The following is a 23,639-nucleotide window of genomic DNA, read 5'->3' on the forward strand; positions in this document are numbered from 1 at the left end:
AACTTTTATAGCTTTGAGTTCAGTCTCACTGCAAAAAGGACATCCCCGTGAACACCAACACAGCAATATCAGCGAGCCTAGTGGCCCGCTTTCAAGCGGCTATTGATGAGTCCTTTAATTAGTTACAATGACATCAGCCATTACTCCCTTCCAGAATAATGGCTAAGGTACCCCACAGAAACTTTCAGCCTTCAGACACAGAAAAAATTAGCTCCCGTGTCAATAGGTACGTATCTTCCAGGAAGGATGGTGTAAATCCAGTGAGGACAATGGCTGAACCAAAGATAAAGTGGGTCTTGAGAGGCATTAAGTGCACGACCCTTAAAAAAGGACAGCTTATCCCCAGATCTATAAGCCACAAAGAACAGATAAGCAGAGAGACAGAGAGAGGCAGAGATAGGCAGCAAAAAGAAAGTAGATTGATTTGAGGAATTTGATGGAAAACTATACCAGAAAAAACATGAATGACACTGAATCACAAAGAACTGGCCAAAAGACCACTATAACACAGAACTGTAACTGCTGTTGGATGTATTTATGCAGGAAGTTTTAAGCGGTAGGCACAGATGTGGATACATTTATATTCTAATTTGTTCTTGTTGGGGGCATGAGGTTGTTAATATATTGAATTTCCGTAGCAGGTTTATATTGGTGCCTGTATGTTTGAAAGGGTAGCTAATGAAATAATCACGGTGAATAATGCATTAATTTCATTTAGCTTTTTCTGCTTCCTAAATATCCACCAAACAGCTCACAGACTCATCTGGTGTGTTCACTGGAGCCTGGACTTTGCTACCTTCTATTGAACAGTGCTTCACACCACACACGGCCCAGAGAACAGGAGCACTGCTTCCAACACGGAACGTTCCCAGATGAAGGGCAATCCAAATCTGTTCCTATTTTAATGTAGTTATTATCTTTCCAATTACTTTCTTCTCTATGCACTGACAATCCAGCTCTGTTACACCCCGCCAGGACAGTCGCGCAGAGAATATTTCACGCAAGGTATTGGGGTAAACTTTCTCAAGTCCTCTCTATAATCAGAGGAGAGATAAAAGACGTAAAGGTCCTCTAAGGGGCAAGTTGGAACAACTAAACAAGTCTCCTGTCTCTCTCTCCAGTAGTTACAGAGGAAGCCTAGGGAGATTAAACTCAGCAGGCTAAATTAAGCCTTTGTGAATATACCCTATAGTCTCATTCTTCTTCCCTGGATGCGTGAGCACACAAATGCTTCTGAAATAAACGCTGGCTGAATAAATTTAAAATTCATTTTAAAGGCTCCTGCGACTGACATGAAAACATTTGGTTTTAGTAGCACTCCTGCCAACAGAGCTCAAACACTGTCAGTGTAGCTGACCGCGAACACAGACCGTTCTGCTGGGAGACGTTTGCACAGTTTTCTCCCATTGCCCAGACAGGAGTCGGGGCAGTTGTCTGGGTTTCTCCAGCTCTCCAGGTAATCACACCCAACTCTCAACAGCCTGGTTTTGTGATATATCTATTAAGTCATTGCCATTAGAAAGTCAACGTTTTCTGACAGATGTGACAACAGTAATCATAGCAATTTCCTCTGCTGAAGTACAGGGCAAAACCTTATTGTGTCTCATGGATTATTTCATGGGAACTGTTGGCACTGATTTATTTGTGCCAACCGACCTGCAGTATGTGTGCTGGGCTCCTCTTAGTGTTCAGCAGGTATTTTTTTCCCTCTCTTTGGGGTTTGTTGTTGTTTTTTTTTTTCCCCCTTTGTTTTTGTTTTTGCAACACTGAACCATACTTCTTGCCTCTGCTAAAGGAAACACGTTTCTTTATACCATCTCCTCAGATCCAAACATCTCCAAGGCCATTACTCATTCTGATTATCTTCAGATCTACCTTCCAACACGGTTCCCAAGCCCAGGCCAGAAGCAGCTAGCTAAAGGGAGGGGGCACCAGAGCTCTCAAAAGTGCTTCCTCGCTCTCAGCGGGTGCACTTCGAAAGGAGAACAAAATCATTGAGCACAGAGAAGGCTTAAAAGTGCTGCACACACACACACGGACACGAAAGAGGGGGGAAAAAAGAGAAAAGAAAGAAAAAACAAAGAACATCAGAAAAATGACTTTTTTTTTTTTTTTTTGCTTTGTAGGTTTTGTTTTCAAAGTGCAACTACGCATGTGATCAATAACCAGCTGCTGTGTATTAAATAAGTATTAAATATGTATTAAATAAGGTCATTTTTTATGCAGTTTAGATTAGAGAGGGAGAGACTGAGGGACAGCAACTCGCTGCTCTGCTCATCCAGTAAGCCATTTATTTCAGCACTGACTTCCAAGTGAATTTTTTTTTGCTACAGACTCTGCCTGAAATTCAGGTATCTTCTTGAGTTCTCTCTTTGTAAAGAAGGCGTCAGCCAGAATAAAGCTTTAAGCAACGTCACTTCTTCATAAGTACAAGTTCACTTGAGGGTCACTTCTTCGTGTACCTGTCCAACCCAGCAGCAACCACCACCTCTGATCATCCAAACGTGCTTAAGTTTCCTCTTATTTTCACGACCATGGCGCTGTTCAGGCATCGAGATGCCCCTCTTTGCTGCACCAGGGGACCCCACCGCTCAGCCATGACAACACTGCTGATAAAACGTGAACCTTAACAGGTTCCTGTGTTTCTCCTCTGGTTGGATAAGACCTTGCTTCTACCCTCCGTTTTGCTGCCATCACTCAATTAAAAACCCCTTCCACCAGAACTACTGAATAGTGCAATGACAGGAATATTGAACTTCATTTGTACTTTCTACCCTCCGAGACCCAATTTTAGGGCCCAAGGCTTTTGCAGCACCACTGTGGATAAAGCAGCTTATCCTCTCTGTGAAGCCCAGAGGTGCAGCAAACAAGGCAACAGGTATCCATGCTCTCTCCACTTATAGAGACAGGGTATATCCTATATCATCTCCACCAGCCTCCTAAAGGCTTTAGGTTCTGCCTGGGGCCATGGTGCAGAGGCACCAGAACACCTCTTGTCCTCCTTATCTCTTTGCAAACAACTTCTTCCTTCAAGAATACGATTGTTACCCCCAGTGATAAATCAAATGCCCTCAATGGACAAGTGAGAGCACACAACCCTGTTTTTCCTAGCAGCAGGTAAGGAGATAGTTTCTCTGACTGCAACAGCAAGCCAAGGCAGGCAGTGGAAAATAACATACTAATACCAGCAGCCAGGCTGACCTGTGTATTTGATTTGACTCAGAGTGTCAGCACGCCACTTCTGTCCTTTGCTTGGAGCATGGCACAGCTCAGGGACAAAGTCTGAGCTAAGAGGCTAAAGACTTGTTTCTAGAAACTAAGATGAAGAGGGTTTCATCCTGCTGGAGCCAACGAGAATGTCAATAGAGTTTGGCCCCCAGAGAGCCCTGCATGGTAGCTGCTGCCCCACCAAGCCCTAGTGAGACCAGGGTGATAAAAACTGTGGAGTCAGCTCTTCAGTTTATACTGCAAAGAGAACCGCGTAACACAAGCCCCAGACTTCAGGGACAGAGGTCGGGGCGGTGGTTGTGGAGAAGATAAAGAACCTCAGGTGTCATCAGAAACTTTTCTTGTAGAAGAGGTATCTCTGCTTACCCATCCTCCTCTTTACACATCCATCCATCTGCTAATACGTTCCCTGTTAGACCTCCGCAGACCTTTTCCTTAAAAGTGCCACATACCTTCGCTGTCCCTCGGCCACCTGCCACCCATTAGACATGACTTCGCTGTTACGCAGCCCATGCCATGTGCCACACTCAGCATCCATGAGTCCCTCTGATCCAGCTGCTGTCTCTAGATATTAGTGAGAAGAGTCACTTTTCCCTCCATAGTCTTTGGGAGGATACATCAGCCTGGGCTGAGGCCATTTTAACAAAGAGATGAACTTCTAACCTTCCTCCAGAGTAACACAGTGCTGCTTCTTGGATCTTTTATCTGCTGCACTGAATGACAAGGCAGAGATATTAAACCAACTGGGTTTTGTTCTTTCATTTTGATTAAATCTGCTTTTGTTTTTCCTTTGCAATGCCAATATCTCTTTGCCCTCATTGCCTGGTTATTGATCACAACCTTGGGTGTTTTTGTTTTTGTTTTTTTTTTTAATTCTTTACTTAGATGTATTGATAAGGCATACCCTGCCCGTTCCTTCAGTTTCTTATCTGTTATTCCATCTTTGGATACAAGTTTGTTAAAAACCAGAATGCCAATAACCATGTTCACCTGTCGAAAGAGAAACAACACACAATTTTGTTCTCAAGTGGGTCAGGTCAAACGTGGTAGCACAGAAGGAAAAAAACCCAACATTCGGCAAGCTAAGCCCTTCCCATTTCTCCTGAAGCCAGGTAGCACGGCCACACTGCTACAGGCCACCACCCCTTCTGTCCCCTCTCCGCCCTGTCCCACCTCCCCAGGCCATGCATCGGTGAGTTCAGGAGAGCAGAATGCAGCTGGCAGCGGATCAGAGAGGTCTCCATAAACCAGGACAGGATTGTAAAGTGGTCAGATTACTTGCAGGGCTGATGGAAGCCCAACGCATGCTTGAGGTCTAGCAAGGCAAACTCCAGGCACAAGAACAATTTTTCAGGGTCATACAAATAGAAAGTGGCCAACACAGGGGAAATCAGTGGGTTGGCTACTTTCAAAAGTGCGTTCTGGAGTCTGTGCTACCAAAGCAGCAGCATTAAGAGGATGGGGTGCTGCGCTGCAGACAGCTTGTCATAGTTCTTGCTCGATGCTGCTCTCAAAATAAGAGGTGGAGAGGCACTGGAGCAAGTAGAAACATCAGCTGGTCTGGTGGAATGTCTGGGGAGATACTGCAGATGGCACAACACATAGATTAGCTATCTAGTAGTAATTTCCAAAAGAATCAGTGGCCAGGACAACTGCACGCAGTCCTTGGATCTGCTTTGCAAGGGTGAGAGCAAGGATGTCTGCATCAGTCGGGTATAAATATTCACACTGAAATACAGGCTCTACAGAGCTGAGGCCTTGTGAAGTCATCCTAAACTCCTTCCTGTGCCTTTCTGACTCCATTCGCTGCTGCCAGCTGCATCTGTTTTACAAACCTCACCCAAACCTCAGCAACCCCTGAATGTGAACGAATTAGTGACACACGAGCACCACCCCTCTTCATGGAGGCACAGTGCTGATGGTGGAAAAAAGTGACACTCTCCTGGTTTTGCTGTCAGTGAAACATCTGTTGTTGGTAGAACGATGTGCTAGATGCTCCTTTTGTATGTCGGGCTTGCAAGGAAATATTTAAGGCCAAATTTAGAGATGTGCACCATTACACGTTACCTGAGAGCCTTGGTAAGTTTAATAGACCCTTGGGAGATGGTCCTAAGAGACACCTAGTCCAACACCTAGTCCAAAGGAAGGGAGATGTCTGCTCACACCCAGCCTCCATCTAATTGCCTAAACCATCCTCAAGAATGAGCAATCTTTCCAACTTTGGATTGCTGCTTTCAACAGGACACGACTCAGCTCGCTGATGTGGAGCCCACAGCTGGGAATAAATGGAAGATCTCACAAATAGCAGTTATTTTCTTTTGCATCAGCTGCTGGGTCAGTGGAGTACTTTCCACAGCTGCGAGTCCATTTCTAGAGCTCACCATGGTATTGTTTTAGAGAAACAACACTGGCAAGTCAGACGCAGTAACTCAGCCAAGGATCAGCAGGAAATCAAACCCTAGTTATGTGCTTGGAGAGAGAGAGGCCTTTCATTCCACTGATCCTTCTTCACTGCGCTGGAGGCTGATGAGTGCAAGAGAGATTTTTCTTTAAGGTGCAGCAAGGCAGTAGGAAAGATGAGGTAAAGGTGCAGCAGGCTGGATCGCCACAACACAGTGTGTATCCTCATGCATACATAGCAGGGGAGATGACAAAGTGGAGCTCTCAATTTCAGCCTCTGTGATTCTTTTAATAAATAAAAGCTATTTTATCCAGTACATTGATCATCATGATCAATGTCCTGCTCTGATCCTGGCTCCGTTTCTTTACAAAGTCAGGGATATAACATGAGCGTTCTTCTAAACACAGCCACTCTTAATAACACGCAGTGTAGCTTTTCTTCCTTATCTCTGGGATGTGCTCCAGAAGCAAAGACACAGACTTGGAGATAACCAGTACCTGCTGACTGATGACTCTCTGTCCTGACTTGACCATGCCATGAGCCTCTCCCTGCAGTAACCCGTTGCCTTCAACCTGCACACGATTATCACCAGGCTGCTCTGCATTTCAGGTTGCAAAGGTTTTTAAGACTGTTTAGCGGACGGACTGCAAGTTGCAAATATTGCTGACACTTCAGGTCAACCACCTTGAGAATATTATTTGCAGCGGAGTTATTCTCCAATCCAAAGGCCTTTTTACAATGTGGAGAATAATAAAGGAGAGTGTGGAGGAAGAAGGTTGCTACAGGTAACAGAAAAATCATGTTGGTAGGAGAACTGCAGTACAGAGATGCTCGAATGGCTTAGGAGGAGTCACCACAGGTCTGGTTTGGCCAGGGTTAAGAGAGGTTACAAGCGCAGCTGCAGCCAAGTCAACTATGTGCAAAGTCACTTGGGCATCTATATATCATAATCATCAGGGTTTTGGATGAGAAGAGCTCAGGCACAGAGCCAAGTTCCACGTTGATCTGTGCACCCCTGCACAACGGCAGCTGTCCTGTCTCTGGAGCAGCAGAGCTGCAGATCCCCTGTAGAGCCCTGCAAGAGCCTCACTGTCCTCGTGCTGAGCCAGGTGGTCTGTCCCTCCAGTGCTGACGTGCTCAACCTGAAATCAGGACAACGTACCAGCCGTGTGGACAGGGCAGGCTTGAGAACTCTGTGTTCAACTTCTGGGTCTGCCAGAAGTCACAGCATGGCTTACTGAATGTATCTGTTTCCCAGGTTCCCATTTATAAAAAGGCTTTCAGTGCTGCTACTTCTCCTTTCCCAAGCTCCTCAGTATACGTACCAACAACTCGGGCAGCATTCACTTCTCACTTTAGCCAGAAACGAGTCAGGGAGTCTAAAGAGATGTGTAGGCTCTCTTTCCAGGTACTGAACAGAGACAGACACCCCCAGAAATAATTCAGTACTTCCTAAGATCAGCTGCAGGAACTGTTCTGCAGGTGTTGACCTCTCTGTAAGGATATCTCCATTTCCAGCTTCGACGGTGAGTGAAAATTGAGATGCCAAATAGAAGCAGGCTCACGTGTTTCCCTCACACTTTAAAAATGCTATGGAAAGCTGAAGGATTACTTCCCTTGTTGTTGGCACAACAAAAGCAAGATGGCTCGAGGTAGCAGATTGACTCCCCCTTCTTTAGGCACTACCAAAGCTCTCTCCCCCCTAATCACTGCTGTCTATTGAGCATTCAAGCCACCGAGCCAGAGCTATTGGCTGTCGTGTTGTTGGGGCAAAGACCTAGTTTATCTGAAATCACTAAGCCACTTAACGCTCCTGTCAATTATCCTGGCGATAAAGAAGACCCTGATGCCCATCAGCTACATTACTGAGGGAAATCCAACTATCACATGCCTACAGAGATCTAACGACTGGTTGGCATGAACATCTGCGCATCCCCACTCCTTGATGACTGCTATGTGAAGGCTCAACTATGTGCTGCAGCCCTACACTAAAGAAAGACCTAACTGATACAAGCTTTACTTTATTAAAGAGGAGGGGCAACTGCTGGCTTGTCTCTGTCATCGTGATGAAACGATGGCACCAAGGTGGTTTGATGTGCAGTGACAGCAGTGAGAATAGAGGCAGCAAGAGCTTTTGTGTAGTTATTCTTCTGTAAGCCTGCTCCTGCTGTGGGGCAGTTAACCCCCCCAGGCACTGCACGCAACAGAAGCTTGATCCGGAAAAGAAATTGTGAGTGTCAACCCCATTCCTGTGGGACCCTCCAGGGAACTTGAGCCTTAGAGGACATACAGCTCCTCCACTGGATAAAACACTGGGCTGGAGAGAAACTGCAGACTGTCGCTTACACGTGGGGGCTCAAATGTGGCATTAAACCCATCGGAAAGTGCCGCAGGAGGGATTTCCTAGAGGACCAGCAGTTCGCAAATTCTTTGAATCCTGACAGTCAAGATTTCTCAGTGCCAGTGAGGTTTCAACAGCAGGGAAGCTTGATGAAAGGTATGTAATCTCTTGAGTGACACCTTCAAGTCAAGAAATAACTTCCCAGAACTGACTTTGGTGCTGGGTTGGAGCCACGGGTGAGGGGACAGTAGAACGGACTCCCATTATGCATGAGCTGGTGGGACAGAATTTAGGATCGTTCACTTGAACCACGCCATCTCTTTGATCTAGAAGCAAACATGACATTTTTAGGGTCACAAAGGACCCTCTTGGCACTGATTTGAAGACCTCCATTTCACCTGCAGCCGAGGAAGCTGCTCACATGCGCTGGCCGTCTGGGACAGACCAGACAAATGCTGGCTGTGGAGGCACAGCCTGGTCTGAAAGCAACCAGGAACAGGATTTTATGAAGGAGTTAATGTCAGTTTTCCACCATCATCCTGTACTTCCATCCACACAGGGCAAAACCAAGGTGCAGTATTAATCCCAAGTCTAGGGGACTCCAGAGGGGACAGAGGTGGAAGGCTGAGAGCTGAGGTGTATATATTTCAGAATTATATTCTATATATATATATATATTATATAGTGTATTATATTTCAGAATCAAACCCATCCCAGATTGCTGGATTCTAACACTTTGCTCTTTATTCCTGAAGGAGAAAGCTGATCAAAGCATGAGTGGAAATAAAGAGGGGCATTCTTGGGTTGAAAGAACAAGAAAAGGGCTATAAGAGTAAAAAAAGAAAGAAAAGCTTTCAGCCAAGCTTAAATACCAAAACGACGGCAGCCGCTGGTCCCACGAAGGCATACAGAAGACCTCCCTCTAACGACAGCCAGCAGCTGGAAAATGAAGAGAAAAAAGAAAGTTACCCAGTGGCTACCATCACTGACAGGCGCATGTTTGCTTCTTCTCTTGCCTGAAGAGTTCATCTTGGGAGGTGATACCCGGTGGCAAAAAAAAAAAAAAAAAAGAAAAAAAAGAAAAAAAAGTCTCAGACTTTACAGCAAGGAAATTTTGCTTCCTATTTCTCCTGAACTTGTTTTAAAGGCTCATTTGCCTGGGGGTCTGCCTGCAGAATGGCATTTGATTGTTGACAGAGGAATGGATGCAAAATGAATGAGAGTGCTCTGCTTCAGACCAGGTTGTGGAAGCAGCTGCGTCAGTTTGCTGGCAAGATGATGCTCTTGTCCTACTCACTTACGCAAAAAAAGTAGAAATAGGGGAAATTTGTCTCATTCTTTTGCTAACAACTATGCCTGCTGGGGGCTCAGGCCCAGGAGTTCAGCACATTTCTTCTCCTGGATGCTCCCTTTGAGCTTGCTGCCATGGGGAAATTTTACAACACAGCAGCGAGGTGGGAATCCATGAAACTCTTTAACTGGATGCCCTTGAGGAATGAGATGAACACTGTTCCTTCTCTCTCACACCTCTTAACCTGAGAAGAACTTCTCCTCCACTGACCACATGCGGAATTTATGCTCCTAAACTGCCTGATGCCTACACAAACTGAGCGGGCTCTCCTGACCAAGGGCTGATGTCTGTCCTGTTGGTGCCTACCGCAGAGCCAGTCATTCCTGGTTCCAACAAAGAGTTCAGGGTGAGGCATCTACATTCAGTCAGATGAATCTCATCCTGAACTCCACTGACTGCCTCAACCAGATCTTTGTCATCCAAGTAAGCAGTTCACCTAACCCAAATGGAGACATCACTGGGTAGATGAATCCCATCTCTCATGTAAACAGTATGAATATGCTCCAGGTGTCCTCACATAGCTCCTACTTCACTGTACATTCACATAAAGATCCCACTGAGCACTGACACCCCCATACTGACAAACTTGGTGTAAAAAAACAAACAAAGAGAGGCAGGAGAAATCTTACCCTGCTCCCACCCACAGAGCTGGTGTCTGGATAGCCAACAGGGATTTTTAGGCTTGACTGTAAAGTCAGGAAGGAAACACTTTTTCACTTTTAGAGTGATCAAGCACTGGCAAAGGATAAGCAGAGGGGTTGTGAGGTCTCCATCCTTGGAGACATTCAGAAGCATGGTTCTGGGCAGCCACTTCTAGGTGACCTTGCTTGAGCAGCTGGGGGGGTTGAACCACATGGCCTCCAGAGATCCCACCTCAACCAGTCTGTGACTCTGCCAACAGTCGCGAAGAGTTACAGCAGCAGAGGAGCTGAAATGTCCATTTTGTGGGGGATCCAGCAATTCAGAGCATGGACACATAAACTAGGTACTTCAGGGCAAGAGAGGATGCAACTTTACACTGTGTCAGCAACCCCACAGAAAGTTTGCGTGCTTTGACATCGAAGTACCCCGGAGAAAATGTGTGATGAAGTAATCCTGTTTCAGCAGGAAACTACCGTGCCTTTACCACAGGATAAGAGCAGGCAACCACAATGGAGCGAGGACTTTCTCAAAGCTCTTAACCCAGCTAACCCTGCAGTAATTCCGTTACGTGCCTGTACTCTCAGCAATATGGTTTCATTCTGCATCAGAAGCAAACCGATGCTGCCTTTCAGAGTCTCCCAGGAAACAAAACCTTCTTGGAAACATTTCAATTTTGTTGATCAGCCTCATATGCTTTTGTATCAATTCTGACCTGCAAAAAATGTTGGGGTTTTTTTCACCTCAAAACACAGAAGATTTGGGAAAAGAAAAAAAAAAAAGAAAAACCCAAAACTTCAAATTGAAAGCAGGACATTCCGTGTTTCTCGGAAGCCTGTCTCGTGTTTATTTCTAAATTAAACCTGTAATGTGTTAATTTAATCAGTTCTGATTTCTTCCTGATAACATGTTGCTCTGTCACAAACCATCTGAGCAGCTGTAATAATAAAATAATCATCTGGGGAGGGAGGGAATAAGAATGAAGCTTTGGAAGGCTCTAATCACTGCAAGGAGAGGGCAGGGGGAGCCAGGAGGACTTCCAAATCCCAGTCCTTGTCCAGATATTTTTCTCCAGTGCTTCACCCTAATTTTGAGACCATTTTTCGCAAGGTCTCTTCCAACCAACAGCTGAGCCAAAGAAAGGAGCTGACAGTCCCACACTTCAATTAGCGATGAGAACTTGGTGCAACCAAGGCTCTCGTTCATATCAGGTCCCTGGCAGCCCCTCTTCCCCTCTGAGCATCAGGCTTTCTGAAGGCAAGTTCACACATCACCAAGCACTGGTCCTTATCCCTTCTGACTGCCTGACCTCCCTGCCACAGCGCTTAACTGAAGCATTTCCAAGGCTGTCAGAGGTGGTGGCTGACAGCAAGGGAAGGGAAAGGGTGAAGTGATACCCAAGAAGGGGAATCGACAGCAAACCCCAGCGATGTATTAGTCTAGGAGATGCTTTTAGCCTTGTGCCTACAAGGCACAGAAATATTTGCATTTTGCTGAGAGGTTCCCCAGTACTTGCCAAGGGATCTCTTCACAGATCTCTTAAATAAAATTACCACTGGAAGGGAGTAAGTGAATGGTTTAACAATGCTCAGCAGCTCCAGACTACTATTTCTAAGCAGTGCTTCCCCGACTGACAGCAGCCCTCGTGTTCAACGCGCAAGACCTCTTTGCAAAACATCTGATCCTTTTGTGAATCTGCCACAGCAAAGACGTGAGATGGATGGCTTTTCTCTTGGTCCTGTGAAGAGCTGACTTCCAGCAAGACCTTCTTGACTACGCGGTACAGCCCTGCCAGCAACAGGTCTCTCCTCGATCGTGTGCAAAATTAAGCAGCTACAATGCAACAGCCAACAGTATTTGTATAGCTAAGGCTACAGCTGGGAATCAGGACTGTTCCAACAGTGTTAATTTATAGATTAACATAGAAGCTGCCGAGATACCTGTGGGTGACAGAAGTCAGTGACACACAAGGACCCCTGGAAATTTGCTGTGTCCTGGCACTGCTCTCAGACAACTTTGTAGGGTCTCTTATGGGGAAGGATATGAGTTCCCAGCTACAAGTAGCACAACCTCAATTACTTAGTTCAAGCTTTAGGAGGCAGTTTGTTAAGCTTTAGAGGTCCAGAGTCAGTCCCTGGAGTACCAGCTAACAGGAGAGTTAATACACAGGCATTCAGACTAATACAAGGAGGTGAGCAGTGGTGGGTCCTCTAGACCTCCATTATCTCTAAGACTTTCTTTGAGACTGGAAGTACCGCTGGTATCCTGCCCCTGCAGCTCTTCAAACAACCGCAAAATCTCCTTCCAAATGCTGTTCAGATAAGAAAAAGGTAAAATCCCCTTGTGCCCTTCTCCCCTCTTTGCAGATGGAGAGTTCATTGAAGTAGCGTCTTCATCAATAGATCCCTTGGAGTGAATGGCTGCTGGGCACAGTCCAGATCCTGCAGCACATATTCAATATTTAATTTGAACCTCTCTCTCCCATCTCATCTTACCATTCGGTGGTCCAGTCTGGCCAGCTCAAGGGTAAATATTAAATATTATCTACAACCTTCCCACACTTAGGCACTGCCTCTGATCAATCTGCATTACAGCTTGGAGACATGGCCAACCCTTCAACTGCCACCACATCTTGGTGGGACCAGCCTCCATACTGCTGCTCAGCTGTGTTTTTATCATTACAGAATAGCTTCATCCCACATACCAAAAAAACAAAAACAAAAACAAAAACAAAAAACAGGACAAAGCTGGGTGAAATCTTCCTCAGGGCCCAGGTAGACCCCTCTGTTGGAGGTTCCACCCTTGTTCTGCTCCACTGCAGCTGGCCACCTTGGCATACTCTGCAGATGAACAGTTTCAGTCATTGTGACACAGATTGTCCCTTCCACCACCACTGCCCTGGGAGTCCGTAACCCCAAGATTAGTGCTGCAATGCCTAATTTGGGGACAGCTGCAGATGTCCCCAAAATGCTCCCATGACCAGGCCCCATAGATGGATGTCAGGGGTTTTTTACCACTGTGAGTGGGATGAGGAAAAAAAACCTGATGTTAAGTGTCAAATCCTGTGGTCAGCTAAGTATCAGAGCTCGGCTTTGTCTTAATGCCCATCACCACAAGAAAACCAACGGGTGCTAATGCACAGCTCTTAGCATCCAGAAATTGCAGAGTTGGAAGAAGCTTTGAAAGACACTGTGAAGTCCCTTGTGGTTTATCATGTCAGCTCTTCACAGGGAGGGATGTGTTTTGCCTAATGTCTTTTCTTCCTTCTGCAAGATGGAAAGTTCGTGCCTTGAAAGTCTGCCACTGCCCATTTGAAATGCCCTGTGCATGACCTGTACTCATTCGAGACAAAGCTAAAATACCTCCTGAGCTCTAGCTCCAAGATTTGCAACTACCTCATATACTTCTGGAATGGCCAGAAACCAACAAAGATCCTGGGACAAGCTTTGATCCAAGCCTGTATTCTGTTCATATGCCTTTAGCGTTGGAGAGTGTTAAATCTAGGGCTGAACAACCTCAAGTTTTGGAGTTCAGCTGAAATTACTGCTATGTAAGGCTGACTTTGCTCTAGAGGAGAGTTGAAACCAAGAGCCTCCACACACATAAATGTAAGAGAGCTTTTATGCCTTTCGAGCAGGATAACAGAACTGTGAATGCACTGCAGTCTGTTGGCACACCCTGCCTAGCTCGGTCCACGTGAATATTTGTTTCCTGCTTTGAAACGCACCAACGTGTAAATGTAACTCTCATTACAGCGATGCTCAGCACCATTTTGTGCTCAGCACCATGGCTCGTGAACCCACCATGACATCCACCTGGCAGCAACATGCACCACACTTCCCCTCCTTGCATGGTGACAGGACAAGGAGCACTTTACCAGCGCCCATGGGACCTCCATGCTGCCTGGGGCAGAGATGCTGGAGTGCGTGTGTGACCTCAAGTCAGCTCCGTTTAGCTCCAGCTCTTGGTGAAGCCAACAGCGGGAATTACAACGAGATGGCAGCGTTGGGAATGTCTGATGGGCTCTCCATGGTTGAGAGGAACTGTTGCTCCTCTCATGACTTTGCTGGGACATACCAGCTTTCCCACACGCTGGGCTGCAGCGTGGAAGGGAGATGAAAGGAGGACCAAACTGGACTTACTGGGGTGTGAAGGTCCCCTGCTATTTTGGTGGCCAAGCACCCTGACAGAAGAGCTAGGAAACGCTGGCCCTTGGGCTGCGGCTCCTGCCGGGATCACAGGATCCTCTGTCATCTCCCAGGCAGCATCCAGCCCTTGGATGCAAGGAGCAACAGAGTCTTCAGGGCTGAAAGATGTCCGAGGATTAGCAGCAAAAGGAAGAGAGCTAGTGTGGTTACACATCCCCTGGAAATGACAGAAAGTCAACACGGCCTGTTGGCCACCTCGTTGGTGTGCCAGTCTGACAGCAAAGCAGGAGTCCAGCGGGTTTTGTCACGCATTGACACCCTCTTGGCTGCAGTCTGGGAGGGCTTTGCTCTGGGGCGGGGAGATGTTGGCACGCAGTGGTCCAGGGCAGTGAAATAGGGTGTGCTTCCCTGCATGTTCCTCCCTTCCCCACCCCACACCTCTTTTGTGTAGTCAACATTGCCCACAAAACTCTGCGGTGGCCCTTCAGCATTAATGGGGAAGGAGCTACCGAGGTTTTTGCACCAATTCCCACCCTTCTATAAACAGGAAAGGAAGCAGAAATACCTAGGACCTCCCTCCCTGCTGTTTGTTCGTTATGAATTGTTCTCATGGACTTGCATGGAGCGAAGTGCCAGAACCAGCAGACCCACAGAAAAGCTAAAGGGCATTTGGGATCTCAGAGGCGCTTGTGAAGCCAGGAGGTGTGTTGTCCTCCTCCGAGTCATACAACAAGCACTGCATCCCTCTCCACCAGGACACGCTGGAGCCAAGTCACCTGAGTTGGGTCAGGAGAATCAGGACAGGTACAGCCAATGCACCCTGATGCCAGCACAGGCTTCAGGAATTGTAGCTATGGATTTGCATTTGACAAACCCACCTTCTCCTGAGCCCTCTGGATTGTACAGTAATTTAGATTGCAGTAATTTGGACTGCAAAGCAAACTGCGAATGTTGCTGTGCTGTGTTAATGCTCTCCTGCAATCGAAACACAAACCCCAAACCATTTGGTCGTGGATGTGCAGAATATGGTGGGAATTGAGAAAGAGCAGGTGTTCCACATGACATTTTCTCAGTGGAACTATCGAACCCTCATCTGGCCACATCTCCAGCTTTTGTCTTAAACATTGCTCACGTAGGATGCAAAAAACACTGGCCAGGAAGACTCTGGATAATGCTGGACTGCAGAAGGGAAGGGCCTGATTTATTGTAAAATAAAATATTAGCTTTTGGCTGCCACCGTGCATAAAATTTCTAAGCTATCTTTTTCAGAACACAGTGAAAAAAAAAACCCACTTTTTTTTTTCTTTTTTAGTTGCGCTAATCCTCAGCTCTGAGCGACACTAGCCTTGCCTTACAGTATTTTTTACCTCTGCACAGTCTTACTCCATTATTTCTACCCTGTTTTCCTTCCCTCATTCCATGCAAATAAAAGTTTCCTAAAGGCAAATCCTTTGGAATTTGGAAAACAGGCAAATTCAGATTGCTTTCAAAACCTTGGCTTGAAAAACTCATGCTCGTTCTGGTGTGTAAAACTAAGCCGAGCTATTTTGAAAACCTGGAACTAATCAAGTGAACCGTTAAATAGAAAAACACAAAAGCTATTTTAAATTTTTAAACATCCTAAACTTTAAATATTCTACATTTCCCTTTTTTTTTTTTTTTTTTTTAAATCTCTAAGTAGGAAGTACTTAGATCAAAGTGATGGAATATATGCAACAGTTAAACTTAACTAGTCCCTGTGAAATTGTTTTTAAAGAAATACACAATCCTTCTTGGCCAGCTGATGGCTTGAGGAGGCAGGGAGGCAGGATGGCTCCTTCCTCTCCCATCATCCCTGCTTGCCTCTGACATGGGCAGCACACCAGGATTTAGCTTCTACCCTGGCTTCTGTGACTGGATTTTGACAAAAAGGATGGAGGGTGAGACAGGAAAAAAAAAGGAAGAAGAGCTCCTTTACTCACTAGTTCACGGTGCCGTACCCCTTGGCTTTAGTAAATCCCACGGAAATGGCAACCACCAAGGCGGGGAGCCCTGTGGAAATGAAACAAGAGAAAATTGGTCATTTAAGCATACGTGCAGCTCTTCTCCCACTCAAGCGCACATTATACCCCATTCTTTCCAGTGTTATTCTAGCACCATCTGTCCCAGCCTGGGTCTCTGGCAGAGACTGAATTCAGGACCTTCAGAGCCAAACTCATGAACCCTTGTTACCTCTGCTAATGAAGTAAATGCCATCAGCTGTAATCAGTTCATATCCTGCTGTGGTCTCGGCAGTTGTGTGGGGACTGACAGTACATACAGATGCATAAAATATATTTATCTTATTCTTAGGTACACGGGTTGGCCAAGAATATCTAACAGTGTCTCCTGAAGATGGAATATTCAGCCGCAACCCAACGCAAAAAAGATAGCAAGGAGGAGATTAAGGGCTATGTTTGCTCTTAACATAAAATATGATGGAAACTGAGTTCCCCCCATCCCGACCAAGTACACTAAGTGCTGGGCCATGATCTACAATAGAACAGATCCCTCTGAACAACAATGGAAAAGAGTATCAGAACATCAGGTCTTTCTGCAAAGCAGGGTACTCTTGCCAGAGACTTGCTCCCTTTTGGACACCAAAAGGGAAATAAACTAAGAGAAACGAGCTGCACTTGAGAAAACACGCTCCGTTACAAGCACTGCAAAGGATGAACAAGTTAGTCTGTGGCTGGGATGCCGTAATGTACAAAGTACAATTTATCCTCAGAGCATCATGAGTGACCGGTGCCAGCACGGGGTGCCATTTCTTAGGTGCATAAGAAGGTGAAGCTACAGCCTTGCTCCTACTGCTAGAAGTTTCCATCAAATTAGAGTGAGGAGTAGAAAGAAAACCTGCTGATTATGGTGCAACCTGCTGGATATTGGCCTAAAACTCATGAAAAGTTTCCGAAACTGTTGGGTCCTTGAACATCTAGGCACAATCGAAAGTAACAAAAGACACTACATCTTGCTAATAGCCTTTTGACCCTTCTTATCCCTGTCATGATAAACTGCTCAAGGTTCTGCGGAGGAGATTGGGTACTTTTCTGGTTCACCCCCGCCCAGCTCTCCCCTTTCCCTGAAGAAATGTCAGTATATCGGCTAGTAACATCTGGTTCTTCAGCTACAGAGTTCTCCATGTGGCTTTTTATCACTTTCCTCCTTGTCACATGATGAATTAAGCTGTCTCGATGCTAAAGACGGGCAAATCCCTTTAAGAATTAGCAGGATCAGTAGCTAGGTAAGATTAGTGGTTCTTGACAAGACCCTAATTCGTATGCTGTAGAGGTCATGGCAGGTGACTGCAGAAGACACTGTAGATTGAAGGGAAGTGCAGGCACAGCATCCAAACGATAACCCTGCTGGAGAGGTGGTCATTCAGCAATAAAAATCATCCCAAGATTGATTAATAGTGAGGGTCTTGCAGCCAGCTGGAAGGTATAAGGCCAAGTTGGCTGGAATATACAGCATTTAAGAGTTACCATAAAGTGAATTGTTTCTCTTCCCATGTGAGATTTCCAAGCACAGCTCACATTTGATCAGTCCAAACCCAACAGGCAGTAGGTTTAAAAGATGTGTCTTCTTTTATTATAATTTTTTTTCCCCCTTTTTTTTTTTTTTTTTTTTCCCTTAATTGACTATTGCTCCTCTTGCTGAGCCTCCTTCATACTTCATCTGGATATATCCTGGGTGCTGTATTCACTACAAAGCTATCAATATGGCATCCCATGGCAAGCCCACCAAGAAACCACATGTGAGAGGACTTTTTCTGGAGTATAGGTTGATGCAAGAGGCCCTGTGAAAGAGGAAAGTTGGCTAAGACTCTGCCAAAAATAGCAACTTGTTCTTTGCAGAGTGCTTCTCTTAGACGTGGTAATTATGCAGAAATACAGACTCGGGCTGTGAACTCATCAGCTTACAGGGACTGACTCGTGCCAAGGCTGGGGAGGAGCCCCAGCTTTTGCTGAAAATGGATCTGTACAAGCAGCATTTTCTGAGGTGGCAGCTGTACCATGGTGGCTAAGCCTAAGAGCACCTTAATGGGTGCTGTAGTCCTCCGTCTTAGGAGAGTTGGTAATAGTCTAATTGCAGTTAGATGTGATTAGATTGGGGAAAAAAACCAACCAACCAAACAAACAAAAAACACCCCACAACTTTTAATCTATTTTTTTATTATTTGAAAGAAAGTTATTCCTAACTGGCCTGTTCCATCTATTGTGTGTGGATTGTATCAGACTTCTAGGCAGTCACTAATGCCACCTAGTCACTGGCAAGGTTTCGGGGGCTTTCTACCAAAAGTGAATTTTACATTCACAATTCCAAATAAACGTGTTAGAAACTTCGGAGAGTTTTGTCCTGCTGTGTCAGAGGAGAATCACATCATGTGTTCCTCATGTCCCACTAGCAAAGGTTTTTTGTTAATAATTACCAAGAGCCATAACTATTATGAACAACTGAAGACCAGAGCCTGAGCTATAGCAGCATTAAAAATCCAGTTGTGGAAACTATGACATGGCTGTAAAAAGACTGACAAAATTATTTCCACTTTACTGGGGCTAAATATGATGACTGTATTGTTTCTAGGGAACAGTTTGTCTGTCCTAAATAATAATAATAATACTAACAATTCTAATGGCTAAAAACTCTTTTCTGGGAAGGCAGAGTTGCATACCCAATAGGAGAACAAAAAAACAAGGACTAAACCTCACGGCTGATGAAAACCACTGTAGCTTCAATGAGCTACAGCTGACAGCAGCTGAGAACTTGGCAAAGATGTCTCGAGCAAGGGCTTAGAGAAATGCTAATACACAAAGGGGGGGAAAGGGGGAGAATCAGCCCATGACAAAGCGAATTGTGCTAATTATTTCAGATTATTCTCTTTAAAACGTATTTTCGGCCTCTTTCCTCCTAGAAGTGCCATTAATCCCAGCTCTACAGCTGAAGTCTAGAAGGATGCCGGATATCAGAAATTCTCTTGCTGCCTTAATTGGCAAGTGTTCTTCATTTCTTACCCTAACCTATTCCAAATGGTTATTGTGCATCATTTACCAAACAGTGCATCCTAGCTTAGACATGACTATATTTTACTAGCGGTGCAAATTATGCTTCTACATACGTAAGGTTGTTTTTTTTTTCCGATCTGTACAGACTACAGATGTGAATGTTACCCATCCAAAATTCCCTTGGTGAACACGCCCATCTGTCCCAGCCTCTACAAATCAGAAAAATCTCTTTTTATTACCTAGAAAAGCTATTTGTCTGTTGCATTTGATAACCCTGACGTTCCTTGAGTCACAGAGTGTTGGTCTATAGCCATATGCATGAACACACACGGGCGCACGCTTTGCATGTCTGTGGCTATGCTCTTGCCACAGACAAACACTATATTTCAATAACACAATTTATTTTCTATCGTAGGCAAAAGCTAGGAGGGAAAACTGAAAGGGCTGCAGGTGCTGGAACGAGGACAGCTCTTGATGTGCCAGAATAAATCACATCAGGGCGCTTCGTAAGCATCAGAAATATCTTGCCTGGGGTGAAATGCTAGACTTTAGTAGTAAAACAAGACACTACTACAGCTCAGCCACGCAACGCTTTCTCTCTCCCTTTCTCTTTTTTGCCTGCTCGCTTTTGAGCAACTTTTTGTTTAACTGCTCCTTTCAAACACACACTTGTTATTGCTTTGGAAGTCCAGGTTATGGGTTTGTGTTTGTTTTCTACTACAGAATGCATCATTTAAGGCTAATAAATTAAACATACGGAAGAGGCAGAGGGAGAAAAATTAGTTACAAGCAGCTGCACCAGTCTCATAGTTTATTTGTCTATGAAAGGCCCTGCTGCCATGGAGACGGGATTTCAGAGCTTGCTTCACTCTGGGTTGCACATGGAAGAAGACAGCGAGACAGAGAAAATGAGAAAGCAAGGAAGAGACCGAAACCCAAGAGAAATCACCCCCAGCACACCCTTTGAAAATTCAGCCCCTCTCAGCTCATCTATTTTGTGTGTCCCTTGGGTGCACTGGGCAGCAGGAAGGGCTTATGGCTCTTGCTCGTGTTATTTTTAACCATCTCAGCCCTTCTTAGCACACTCAAAAGGGTTACAGGCACCCTCTGCCAAGCCTTCTGCAGAACATTAGTGTCTCTTGTAGCCCAGACCCTCTCTGCTCCACATCCCAAGGAGGGGACAGCACTTTCCCCCCACCCCAGGCAGCTCACCCCATCCGAGACACAAGAAGCGCTTGCGGATGATGCGGTTCCGTAACCGGCCCGTCACGGCCATGTAGGACTGCCAAGCCTCGGTCAGCACCCAGCAGAAAGAGGAGAGGAAGAAGAAGTGCAAGAAAGCCGCCACCAGCGTGCATATCACCTGGAGAGAGGAGGAAAGGAGGACACGTGAGAGGAGCAGCAGGCAGAGAGAGCAGCGCGTAGGAGAGCAGAAGGCACAGGGGCAGGCTTCCAAACCAGGCTCTAGAAGGAAAGGTCATGGAGATCAGGACATGAAAAAAACATTTTCGGAGGAGGCAGTCTCCCCCACAACCTAGCAAAGGACCAAAGTGTTTGCTTCCAATTTAAGTACTGCATGGAAATCAGCTGCTCTTAAGCACGAGCTCTAAGACAAGCCCGTGTTTCACACTTTTGCTGAAGTCTGAGCCCACATCCCACCCTGGTGCTCACTTGCCTTCAGCAAGATATATTTATTTTCCAAATGATCAAAACCATCACCACAATCCTTTCAGGGAGGACTAATCTCAGCTCAAAAGGTTTGTAAAGCACCGTGTCGCCAGCAGTCAAGTCATAGAAATGAAATCAGAGGAAGGCAATTTAGATGGTGTCCCTGCCAGGGAGGGATCACTGCTGAGTGAAAGAGTTAAGCTGTGAGAGCTGGGTGAAACCATGGCTGCCAGGGACTGGTGAGGACTGCAGACATGAGTGGTGCCTAGTTGTCTAAGAGTATATAACTACTAGCAGACAGGGAAAAAAAAAGAAAAAAAAGAAAGGAAGGAAGGAAAGGGAGGAAGGAAGGAAGGAAGGAAGGAAGGAAGGAAGGAAGGAAGGAAGGAAGGAAGGAAGGAAGGAAGGAAGGAAGGAAGGAAGGAAGGAAGGAAGGAAGAAGGAAAGAAGGAAAAAAAAGAAGAAAAGAAGGAAAAAAGAAGGAGAGAAAGAAAGAAAGAAAGAAAGAAAGAAAGAAAGAAAGAAAGAAAGAAAGAAAGAAAGAAAGAAAGAAAGAAAGAAAGAAAGAAAGAAAGAAAGAAAGAAAGAAAGAAAGAAACTACATTAGAAGGAATTTCATAATGTCGAGCTCTACTACTCGGTGGGGAAATCTCTCAAGGGAAATGTAGGGAGCTTAAGCCATTTAAAATTAAACTGGGGAAAGTAATAGCAAATGCATTATGAAGAACAATCCTGTAGTGCCAGGGAGATGGACTGGAAAGCTGACAAGCCTGTCTTTGTTTTTAACTCGGCAAGGCCAAATCTTTCACTGGTGTGAATTGGTGCTGCTCTGTTTAACCCTGCCAGAGCTGTGCTTAATTTCCACCATCTGCATGTTGGAAACCGTGAATCAATGTAGACAAGAAGAAAATTATGGAAAGAAACTCTAGTGGGTCCCAAGGAGAAGGGAGAGCAAATAGATTTTAAAAGTGACTCTGGATAAAACATAAATAAATAAATGGCTTAAGGCATTCAGGGCAAGGGGAGGAGGAGGTTTGTACTGAAGAATTTCTCTACGTTGAGTTATATCAGGAAACATGGACTTTGGGTTTATGGTCAATGAACTTTCCTCTTCTTTCATCCACCAGCATCTTTTAACAGAGCTCTCGTGCACAGACCATCTTTTATCATGATTTGATTGGATTGCTCCCAATTCATACAGTAGCACAAACCAACGGTATCAGATGCTGTGTAAGACTGGGTGTTCTTTGAGGCAGGAACTGCCTTTTTGTTCCACATTTGTATTTGACACCAAACCCCTTGGTATTCTGCCTCTAAATGGATTCCGGATGGCAGTTTAGTATATATAACACAGCTCAACAGATAATTTCAAGTAATTTTCACATTTTAAAAGAACCTTAAAAAGGTAGCTTCTATTGATCAGCTTACAGACCTATATAAAACGGTTTCAAACACAGGATGTTTTCTGGAATGTATTTTAGGTGACTGTTATTTTAGAATTTTCTTTTTGGCTAACATCAGATACGGCACTATTCATTTCACCGTTTTGATTTTTGTTCTGCACCAAGTTCTCCAGTTTGCCAGCAGCTTGCAAAGGGGAGATAAAAACTTTGTTTTCTAATTTTACACCAGACAGATACATTTTGAGGGTATTTTTTTTTTTTTTTCTCAAACTGGCAGTTTTGATAGAAACGGGAGGAAAAGAGAGGAGGGAAGTACGACAGAAATATGCACATCTCAGATGGGCTCAGATAAACCCATTGCCTCAACTGAAACCAGATGGGCAGGCACATACTTGCTTCTGCTGCCTCTGCTGCAGGTATTTCCTTGCTTTTAAGGGGGAAAAAAAAATCTCCATGAAGGCCTAAGCTCAGGGATATATGTCCCAAGTTGCTGCAGAAGGATCTAGCAGAGCTTGTCAGTCTGTCAAGGCCATTAGTCCTTGTTTTCCTTTAAGAGGAGAGATCTGTTCCCTTGCAGTACGCAGCCATGCCTTTGAGATATGGCCAGTTCATAGAGCATTCATTTCTTTTGTATCATGTTATGCTGACTGCAATTTTTCTGGCTTTTTCCCAGGCCTTTCATCTTCAAAAAGCTTAGCAAATCCAGGCGTGGAATCTTGCCTTTGAGGTTATACGGTTGGAAATCAAGGAAGAATTTGGCATTTCCAGGGAAGCTAATACTGTAGAAATTCTTCCAGAGTAACTGCAATTATAAATCAATCACCAGCATTTTAAGATGCTCCATTATCAATAATTGAATGTGAATAAATTCCTAATTTACACTCCTCCATCTCTTCTCTGTATAGTTTTCTTTCTCTGTTCCCTGCCAGAGACTGTTTACTAGATGGCTGAGCGGAAATCCAAGAATAACCTTTCTATTTATGGTGTTTCATGCATATGGATGTGGAAAGAGCTAATCTGCCTCACGCAGTTGCAGCCGGGAGCTTTGAATCCCGACTAACAGCTTTGACAGTGAACACCCAGGGTAATGTGAGAATAAGCTCAAGGGACAACCTGGGCTCACAACTATGCTATGAAGGGGGGTGGGAGAGGGTGAAGAATCCACCTCCTGTCCTGGGGTGAAGAAGACTAACCAAAGAGGAAGTGCAGCCATGGTTTGCCATGCTGAGCATCCCTCCGTGTTTCTTTTTTATGGAAAGAATCTCCTAGCACACACTTGGGATTGCAGACAAAGCACCCAGGGAAAGCGAGGGCTTAGCTCACCCTTTCTCCACCTCTTGCCCCGACAAAACTGTGTTGGCCGTGAAAAAAAAAAAAAAAAAAAGCTCTGCTTTGTGAAGTTAATTTCTGAAGGGCACTTGTTTAACAGGAGCAGA

At 45.1% G+C, this 23,639-nt stretch overlaps 1 protein-coding gene across 6 annotated transcripts in view; it reads right to left on the reverse strand.

Annotated features, from left to right (window-relative positions):
- The window catches only part of ADGRB1 (adhesion G protein-coupled receptor B1), a 287,094-nt gene that overhangs the window by 35,772 nt on the left and 227,683 nt on the right, over positions 1-23,639 (reverse strand). For all 6 annotated transcript variants that reach the window (XM_074898342.1, XM_074898341.1, XM_074898343.1 and 3 more), the window contains 4 exons: positions 20,345-20,495; positions 16,070-16,139; positions 8,843-8,909; positions 4,133-4,218 (listed from right to left, as the gene is read on the reverse strand). In XM_074898342.1, coding sequence (XP_074754443.1) covers positions 4,133-4,218; positions 8,843-8,909; positions 16,070-16,139; positions 20,345-20,495 — 374 coding nt within the window. The remainder of the gene's footprint in view (positions 1-4,132; positions 4,219-8,842; positions 8,910-16,069; positions 16,140-20,344; positions 20,496-23,639) is intronic.

This window comes from Athene noctua, chromosome 2 (assembly GCF_965140245.1).
Source record: "Athene noctua chromosome 2, bAthNoc1.hap1.1, whole genome shotgun sequence".
NCBI classification, from domain to species: Eukaryota; Metazoa; Chordata; class Aves; order Strigiformes; family Strigidae; genus Athene; species Athene noctua.